We start from the raw sequence: 10,452 nt of genomic DNA on the forward strand, positions 1-10,452 counted from the left end.
AAAGTTAAAATATATACAACACCTTAATGGTGAAAAATCCAAATACTGTTTAGAAAAATAAAAGAAGACCTAAATTATAAATAAATAAATAGATATATCAGGATAATGGATGAGAAGGCTAAATATATTAGGATATCAGTTCTCCAAATTAATTTATTCAACACATTTCCAATGAAAATCCCAGCAGTGCTTTTGAAAGGTATTAACTAACTTGTTCTAAAATTTATTTGGAAATGTTAAGTACTTAAAATAGGAAAAGCAATTTTTCAAAAGAATAAAAATGAAGGACATACAGGACTGGTAGACTTAGGATACAATAAAGTAATCAAAATTTTATGGTATGTGTGTGATGATAGAAAAAATAGAAATAGACTAACGTTTATATGCTCAACCCATTTTCAAAAAACTTGTGAAGGTAATTCAGTGAGTAAACGATAGACTTTTCAACAATTGGTACTGAAACAGTTGGAAACTTATGGGGGGGAAATGAAACTTGAACCTTAAATTACAACATATGCAAACACTTAATTGGCTGTGGATCATTTAATTAAACACAAAAGTTTTAATGCCTAGAAACCAACACCAAAGAAAATAGTTACCACTTAGTGGCACACAAAGATTTCTTAAATAGAGCACAAAAATTAAAAAAAAAAAAAAAAGTATAAAAGAAATATTTAAATTAACATCATCAAAACAGAAAAAAACAAAGAAAGAAAGAAACGCTTTGTGAGCATTTCCTCTAAGAAAAAGATGGAATTGATGAACTCTCTCTTATTCTTCCTGCTAAATATAACTAAAAACTCTGGACATCATATATAAAACAAACATAAGATTCCAAAAGGTGTAAATGTATGCATGATTTTGAATGTAAAACAAGCTCTTAAAATTAAAAAAAAAAAAAAAAAAAGATTCCAAAAGGTGAAGAGAAGGCAGACCAGTAAAGGCTTCTGGACCAATGAACTGCATAAATGAGTACTCTGGGTTTTCTTTTTGCCTCAATTATTCTAGACTTGGAGCTGAAGAAATCAGCAACTTAGTATGACCAAGTGGTATAAACAGAAAGAAGGAAAAAAAAAAAAAAAAAAAAAGCTGCTCTCTCCATCCAACAGACTAAGAAGGGACCACCTAGCAAGATAGAAAACATTTAGACATTAACAACCCTATACCATCTGTGGGGAGCTCAAATAACAACAACAACAACATGCCATCTGTGAAGTCAGGGCCCACTCTAGCAGATCCTGCTCACTGCAACTACTATGCAAATAAGTCCAGGGAAACTAAAACCATACACCTCTCACACCATAATTGTGTAATGGATAAGAAATCTCACTCCACGTGCCAGCTCTGACATTTGGAAATACCAGCTTCCCTTCCCTGTTCAGTTCAGACCCCAGCTGTTGGTGCAGCCCCTCCAGCCACACAAGGTAGGGTCAGTGGGTATCAGCCAAGTTTGGGAGTTCTTCTTCACTCCTTTCACATTAGATCAACTGGGCCTTTTCTCTCTAATCCCCAGAGGAGCAGATTACCAAGTAAGCATGTGCTTAGTTGTACTTACAAGTAAAAGATTGTTGTTGTTATGTGCCGTCGTGTCTGACCTGACTCATAGTGACCCCTCCTTGAGTTTCCAAGGCAGTATCACTACGGAAGTAGATTGCCCAACTTTCCTTCCAAGGAGTGGCTGGTGGGTTTGAACCACTAGCCTTCTGGTTAGCAGTCAAGTGCCTTAGGCACTATGCTACCAGAGTAAAAGACTACAGATTAGTAAATAAGTACAAGTAAACCATACATACCTTGCTTATTGGGTAATCCAACACTGAATACCCAGCCAACCAGGGCTGGGTCAGTGAGACCAGCCACAAACTCAGGAGTCCATGCCCCACTTCAGACCAACCAAAAATCCCAAATCTGGGATTTTTCTCTACCCCTCCGTGTACCAGCCACAAACTCAAGAGTCCATATGACTCTGCTCACTTCAGATTGACTGGCTTCCCTTGCTCCTTTGAGTCTCATAATACACGGAATGGGTCACAGAGCTCACGGGTGACACTATACCTATGATAACACCTTCACTATAACACAAAAGGATACAAATGAAGAGACTCGTAATGTGATGCTTTCTGTTCTTCACACCAAACAGGACAGAAAAAACCTTTGCCCCACCCCATCCACAAAAGGAGGCATCCCAGTTTCCTCAACAGAATAGTGCCACAGAAGCAAGTAGAGATGCTGGACTTCCATCCTCTCCTCTTTGCATCCCAGGGAGTAATAGCCTATTCTGCTTCATAGTATCAATAGAAAACACATGGGAATACTGGACTTCCACTCCCACCTGGTAGTAATGAGCCATCCCTAACATTCCCCACTGGGATGGTATCAAAGGAGGTCTAATGGAACGTCACCATTATCCATCATAATGATGCCATCTCCTATGCTATCCATGGAGCAGTTACATACTTGCAGGCAGCATGGTAGTAGTGGAGGCCAAGTGGGGAGCCAGAACTCCAGTAGTAATGAGCAGCCCTTCCTTTCTTTAATGTCAACAGAGGTTGATTAAGGAACCTAGATTTTTACCTCAACCTCACAGTAATGAGGTAATGCCACCTCTCTTTTCATGTTGGAACAGTGTTAGGGCAAATGAAGCAAACCAGAAAGTTTAAATAAGATCTATAGCCTAAAAACATAAAACCCCAAATGTCCAGGCTTCAACAAAATTGACTGTCATACCAAATACCAAAAAAAAAAAAAAAAATCAACTTGAATGCAAAAAGACAATCAACAGAAACTGATACGGAAATGAGAGAGATGTTATAATTATCTGAAAGATATTTTAAGTCAGTCAACATAAAAATGCTTCAACAAAAGAAGGCACTGACCTTCTTTAAGTGTAATGGGAAAATCTGCAAACGGATAGTGGTAAAGTTTATACAACATGATGAAAGCAATTAATGTAAATGGATTGTACATGTAGAAAATGTTCAGTTGTCAAAATCTATCTATCTGAGGAATGGATAACCAAACTTTGGTACATTCACACAATGGAATACTATGCAACGCTAAAGAATAATGTAGAATCTGCAAAACACCGCATAACGTGGATGAACTTGGAGGACATTAAGCTGAGCGAAATAAGTCAGTCACAAAAGGACAAATATTGTATTAGTCCGTTATTGCGAAAGTTAAGGAAAGGTTTATATATTGGAGGACATTTTCTTTGTTGGTTACCAGGGGTGGGAGGGAAGGGGAGGGAATGCTGTTAGATAGATAGAGATAAATATTGATTTGGGTGAAGAGAAGGGCAATGTACCAAATGTGAGTGACCAATATGGCAGCATTGAGGATGAGAAAGACAGAGAGAGTTACATGGGCAGTACAAACAACAAATATGAACCCCTTTGTAAATACAATACTGAGTTGTCAATGAAAGCAAACATGGGTATAGGGACGGATAGATGGGTGAACAAGCTAAACAATTAGGTATGTCTAAATGGAGAGTGTATCCAAGATCATATACAGGGTTGGCAGACAATGGGCCTCTCGAAGAGTATGAAGGGAGGAGGTGACTGTGGGGAGGAAGTGGGAGGGGAGCTGCTGCATTGTAAATTTTGGTCAATGACATGAGACAAATTATATGTGAACTGCTGTATGAAAAGTGAATTTACTCTGTAAATCTTCACCCAAATCCTAATAAAAAAAAAAAAAAAAATCTATCTATCTATACTCACCACAATAAAAAATAAAATTAAAATATTATCAAAATATAATAATAATATAAAAACATAAAAAAATATCAACAAACTTGAGACAAAAGAAAAAATAGAAAGGCTCAGCAGAGAAAAATATATAGAGAATAGCCAAACAGAAATTTTAGAACTGAAAATTATACTAAAATAAAACTCAATGCATAGATTCAACAGTACAGTAGATAGAACATATTAAAAAAAAAAAAGTGATCTTAAATATATGCAAAATAAAAAACTAAATCTGAACTACAGAGGGAAAATACACTGAAAACAAAACAAAACAAAAAGCCCCAAACACCTGTAAGGCAATATCAAAAGGTCTAATATCCATACCACTGGAGTCTCAGGAGAGAAGATAGAGAATATGGCTGAAACCACAGAAGCTAAAAGGAAGAGGCATACATAGTTCCTTAAGGATGAAAAAAAAAAAAAAAAAAATGCCAAATACAGTATCTAACAAAAATAGCATTCAGGAATGAAGAAGAAATGAAGATATGCTCAGACAAAGGAAAACTAAGATAATTTATCACCTGTGGACCTACTATAAAAGAATGGCTGAAGATTGGAAAAAAAAAAAAAACAGAAAAGAAATAAATAACAATGAAATGAATACTAAGGGAATAAACAGATTATGCTTCTCCTTCACCACTCATATGTCAGTCTGTCCCACTGTAGTGGCTTGCATATTGCTGTGAGGCTGGAAGTTCATCAGTACTTCAAATACCAGAAGTGTAACCCATAGTGGATAGGTGGAACTTCCACACTAAGACAGATTACAAATAAAGACTTGGCCAGGTCTAGTTCTCAAAACTTGGCCACTGAAAACCTTATGAATAGGAGTGAAACACTGTCTTAAATAATACCAGAAGATCAGCCCCTCAAGTTGGAAGTTGTTAAAATATGACTGGGGAAAAGCTCTATCCTCAAAGTAGAGTAGATCTTATTGACCTGGATGGAGTAGTTTCTGGGATTCATTTGCTGACACAGCATGACTCAAAATGAGTCACAGCTGCAACATCCATTAATAATCAGAACATGGAATATATGAAATATGAATCTAAGAAAATTGTAAAAAATGAAATGAAACCCATAATGATTGACATCTTAGGCCTTAGTGAGCCTAACCCAAGCTAAGGTATTTTCAATAGACTCATATGCATGTGAGAGCTGGACAATGAATAAAGAAGAACAAAGAAGAGTTGATGTTTTTGAGTTGTGGTGTTGGAGCAGAATACTGAAAGTTCCATGGACTGCCAAAAGAATGAACAAAATTGTCCTGGAGGAAGCACAGCCAGAATGCTTCTTGGAAGCAAAAATGGCCAGACTTTGCCTCACCTACATTAGTCATTTGTCAGAAGGGACCATTCCCTGGAGAAGGAGATCATACTTAGTAAGGTGGAGGGTCAGCGGAAAAGAGGAAGACCCTCAAGAAGATGGATTTGCAGAGTCTGCAACAATAGGCTCAGGTATAGCAAAGAGAGTGAGGCTGGAGCAGGACCTAGCACTGTTAGGTTCTGTTGAACATAGGGTCACAATGAGTTGGAGCTGACTCAACGGCACCTCACAACAATATGCTATCACCAAAAAATTATACCAGCTCAAGTCTATGACCATTAAAAGTTCAAATATTCTACAATCTTGATAGAAGTCTAAAAGATATGTTAGGTAATAATTGAAAAATAACAAATCTGAATGACATGATAGATGATAATAGTACTAATTGATTGTTCTCTATTCTTAGTGGCCCCAAACTTAACTAACTTTTAAAGAATAAAGACAAAATCTATCCTAGGTAAGAGAAACAAGCCCTAAGGAAAATTTTTAATGGAATCACCCGATATTACATAGATTGGTGACTTAAAGTGTATTTTAGAAGGCTTAGTGGACCCACCAGCCACTCATTGGAAAGAAGACTGGGCAATCTATTTTCATAGAGATACCACCACAGAAACCCAAGGAGGGGTCGCTACGAATCAGAATTGACTCAACAGCAGTGAGTTTGTTTTTTTTCGTTTTTTTGGAGTGGTTCCAAAGGAGCCCTGGTGGTACACTGTGTAAAGCACTAGGCTGCAAACTGAAAGGTCAGCAGTTTGAACCCACCAGCCACTGAGAAAGAAAAATGTGGCACTCTGTTTCCATAATAATTAGAGACTTACATATGGAATATTATTCCATATGTAGGAGTAGGACAAATGAAGTCTTGACACACGCTATTGTATGGATGGATATTGAAGATGTCACACTGAACAAAATAAGTCAATCACAAAAGGAGCAATATTATATGACTTCACTTATATAAAAAGACAAGAAAAGGCAAATACATGAAGATGAAAGTTTATTAGTGAATACCAGGGGCAAAAGGATGAGGGTGAAGGGGCCTAATGGTGTTGGAAAAATCACATTGATTACAAGTAGTTATGCATAGAAAATTATTACAATTACTGTCAATAAGGTGTTTACTTGTAAAAATTGAATTGGCAAAAAAAAAAAAAAAGAAGATTTACAGCCTTGAAAGCCCTATGAGACAGTCATCCTCTATTATATAGGGTTGCTCGAGTCACAATTGACTTGACAACAGTGGGTTTGGAGTGGATCCAAAATAAATAAATCATCTCCCTGTCAACTTCACTGGTCCAAAATAATGGGCCTGGGCCTCAATATGCAATGCCTCTGCCTATAAAATGAAGTTTTCAAAATCATTTGTAACATAAATAAATTTATATTCCATATATTTTAAAACAATATGCTTTATAAAGCTTGTGTTATCAGGGGAGAGTAGTTAGGCATGGGAAATATTTTCAAAAACTTACTGAGTGTGAACAATATGCTAAGTGTAATATAAAAGAGAGAACTACACTAAATAGCTGCTGGAAGTTACAGAATAATTTTTATCCTAAATACAGAAACAAGATGGTGAGTATAAGCCATACACAAATAGTTAATAAACATTATATTTCAAATATGTATATTTTTTATGATGGATAACATGGACAGAATTCTGATTAATAATTATAAATTAAGTATCAAAACCAAAGAAGGCCAAATGAAAGGAAAAATCATCCTTCATATAGCCACTTGCAAAATCCTTTATGTACAAGCCAAATGTGAAGTGCTTTATAGAACTATCTGTTCTATTAATTTATTATCATTTATTATTTGGTGAGCTTTATTATTGAAGTCCTTAAATGTCCCCTATGTGTTTTATGAAAGCTAAGATGTTTACTTACACAGTCAGCATGTTCATTCACCTTTTTCTCCATTTTCATAACATACCTTAGAAAGTCTTCTTGAAGATTCACAATTACGATCTTTACATGGCTTGGGTCCTTTTTCAGTGTCTAGAGATGAAACTGAGAAAATATATTTTATCATGGATCTAAACTACTAGGTCACAATATTTAAATTGGCTGTTGAAATATAAAACAAATCATTTTTAAATCTTGCATTTTTCTTTCATTAAAAGATTAAGCCATTTCCTAACATTAAATCTCTCTTTTCAGATACAAATCTAAGCCAAAGATTTATCTTACATGAATCAGAAAAACCTCACTCTTACAGTGCACTTAAGAATTAATCAATTTTCTTCATAACTGAGGCCTGGCTGTTGCTCTGTTGCTTTTGTAACATAGGTCTCCAAATTCCCAACCTGATTTTTTAACAAATTATTCTCAACTTTCCTAATATATATAATATGTGTATATATATATATGAATATATCTACATATGTGCATATATTCATTCAACATTCCTTTTAACTCTATCCATAAACATAGTATTTTTATTTGACAAACTAAATTTTTAATCTCTCCCTACAAAGTGATGGAGATAAGAAAAGCTATGTTAATAATACTAGAATGAGGTTGGCCTATGATAGTGGCTATGGGACCTGAAATGACAAACCTATATATTCATGCATTAAACAAATAATTAATGAGTACCAGGCATTATTCAAAGTTCTTGAGATATATACCTGAACAAAATCATTGACCTTTTGGAGATTATATTCTAATGTGGGGAGAGAGAAAATAATAATCCTGATCAGAAACAACTATATAATATGATAAGGTGAGAAATACTAGAGTTATAGAGAAAGCAGAAAAGAAGGACTGGAAATGTGAGCTGGTGATGGGATTTCAATTTTATACCAGGAAATCAAAAGTGATATTTGAGCAAAATAACAAAGGAGGTCTGAGAGTTTCACATGGGATCAGATAGTATAAAGGCTCCAAGGCAGAAACAAATAGAGCATGTTAGAAAGACAGCAATAAGGGAAGTATGGCTAAAATAGAGTAAACAAAAGAGATCAAAGGGGCAACATAATATCATATAGTGAAGGCTGCTATAAGGACTGTGGTTTACGAGCAGAAAGAAAGCCATTATAAGACTGGTAAAAGAGGAATACCATGAAGAAGAGAATAACAGATTACACTGTTATTCCAAACTCTTCAGGTTCCATGCAAGCACACCCTCATCATTCCCTAAACATGGACACAGTGTACTTTCTCACCCCATGACGTTGAGGTTGGCCATGTGACTTGTCAATGGCACATGGACAGAGGTAACAATATACTAGTTCTGAGTCTAAATCTTAATGTGTTTCCTCATGTCATCTTATGCTTCCCTTATCTGCAAGAGCATGGTTTCCCTAGGGGGCCTCTTTAAACTTCAGCCCTGGTCCTACAATAAAAACACATGGAGCAAAGACACACAGCTAAGCATGAGTGGATTCTCAACTTGACACAGTAATGTAGCTGAGCCAGCTTAATGCCATCAATCCACAGAATCATAAAAATAATATTAGAGGTGACTTGTTAATTAATATTTTTTGTGTTATAAAGAAGGAATGGACAAAAAGAAGAAAACAGAAAGAAACTACTGCAGAAAGCCAGTAAAGAGAGACTGTTGGCTTGAATCACGGAAGTAGCAGAGGAGATGGTGGACTCTCAACATATTTTGAAAGTAAAGCATAAATGTGAAGATTTCATGAGAGATTGGTTATGGAATGTGGTATTCAAGGAGGATCCAAAATTTTTGCCTGTACCAACCAGAAGAATAGAGCCACATTTACTAGCTACTGAAGTCTGAGGGTAGAGCAGAATATTGATGAGGGAAAGTATGAGAGGAGGAAGATCAGACAGATCTTCAGTTTGAATATGCCCAGCTTTAAACTTCAGAAAAGAGGAGGAATGATCAAAGATGGAGAAACATCAAGACACTACAGTGTGCTTGAAACCATTTGAAAAATGTAATCACAGATGAAGATGAGGAAACTTCTCAAAAGCTGGTTATATGTTTAGTAAGATGAGGATTGAAAAACTGACCATTGGATTTAGGAATGTGCTAATGACTAGGGCCTTTCAGAGATCATAGGAGAGAAGCTATCAAACTATAAATGCCCAAAACTGATGAGGAATAAGAAACAGAAGATGGAGGAGTTCTGATAAGATGACAGAATAGGCAGACAAATTACACAGACCCTCTTCAACAAAGAAAAGGAGAACCACTTAACACAGATACAGAAGATAATCTCAGAACCCTGAGCTTTGAAAGGAAAGATAAAGAAGTGGACTAAACTCCAACTAGTAGAACGACCTACATGAGAACACCAAAAAGGAGACATACAGAGCTGTGGTCTGTCAGTGATCCTGATGGCACAGACAGCCTGCATATTTCCAAGAAGTGTCAGGACTTAAGAATTAAACTACAAATAAGCCCTGCTAAGTTCTGGTAAGATGGCAGACTAGGCAGAAAGACTGCATAGACCCTCTTCAACAAAGAAAAGGGAAACCAATTAACACAGACACAGAAGATAATCCTGGACCCCTGAGCCTTGTAGGGAAGGATATAGAAGTGGACTAAACCCCAACTAGCAAAAGAATTTGCATGAAAATACCAAAAAAAGGAGACAGATGGAGCTGCAATCTGGCAACAATCCTGAGCGATCCTGATGGCACAGCACAGACAGCTTGCATATTCTCGAGTGCTGGTAAGACCTAAGAATTAAAAATCAGCCCTGCTAGTCAGGGACTGCACAGAGGACTGTTCTGGTGACTGGTGAATTAACGGAGAAGGTGAAGAGAAAGGTGGGCTGAGCTGTGGACTTTTGCCAGTCAGGAGGCTGCCGCCATTTTGAATGTTTAAAAGCGGCTTGACTATTTTGAATATTTAAAGAGACAGCACTCTTGCAGATTCCTGGGGCTTAAGAACACATTCTGCTTGCCAGCAACCCCAAGGACACTCTGGACCTGCAAGATCTTCAGTTTGAATATGCCCAACTTTAAACTTCAGAAAAGGTGCGATAGTCCTCTTATTACTCTTATACCCCACACCCGCTTAGTGAACGGAGGTATGGCCATCCCCCACTCCCACCTACCTTCTGGGCTCACAGGAACTCCATCACAGTCTGTGTGCTCAGATGCAGGCAGGGTGCCTTGCCTTGTCCTCCACTGACTTTTTTCTCTTTTTTTTTTTATTTTTATTTTTAATTTTTTCTTTTTCGCTTTTTTTTTCCTGGTAATTAGTTTGCTTGTATTGGTCTGTTTTAAAAAAACTATTATTATCAATACTTTTGTCCTTTTTACTATTATTCTAATTCTTCCCTTCCCAGGTCCTAGTTTTCAGCATTTTTTTCTTTTCCCTGTTCCTGGTTGAATTTTTTTTTTTTTTTTTTAATTTAGGTTCCCCCCCCCACTTTTTTCTCATGGTTAACCCT

General features: G+C 36.6%; 1 protein-coding gene across 1 annotated transcript in view; it reads right to left on the reverse strand.

The window, feature by feature from the left end:
* Positions 1-10,452, reverse strand: part of LOC103199617 (zona pellucida binding protein) — a 334,522-nt gene that overhangs the window by 145,301 nt on the left and 178,769 nt on the right. The window contains exon 6 of the mRNA XM_007943932.2: positions 7,014-7,090. Within this exon, the coding sequence (XP_007942123.1) occupies positions 7,014-7,090 (77 nt within the window). The remainder of the gene's footprint in view (positions 1-7,013; positions 7,091-10,452) is intronic.

The sequence above is a fragment of the Orycteropus afer genome, unplaced genomic scaffold (assembly GCF_000298275.1).
Source record: "Orycteropus afer afer isolate SDZICR_OR568_19922 unplaced genomic scaffold, OryAfe1.0 scaffold00115, whole genome shotgun sequence".
Taxonomy (NCBI): Eukaryota; Metazoa; Chordata; class Mammalia; order Tubulidentata; family Orycteropodidae; genus Orycteropus; species Orycteropus afer.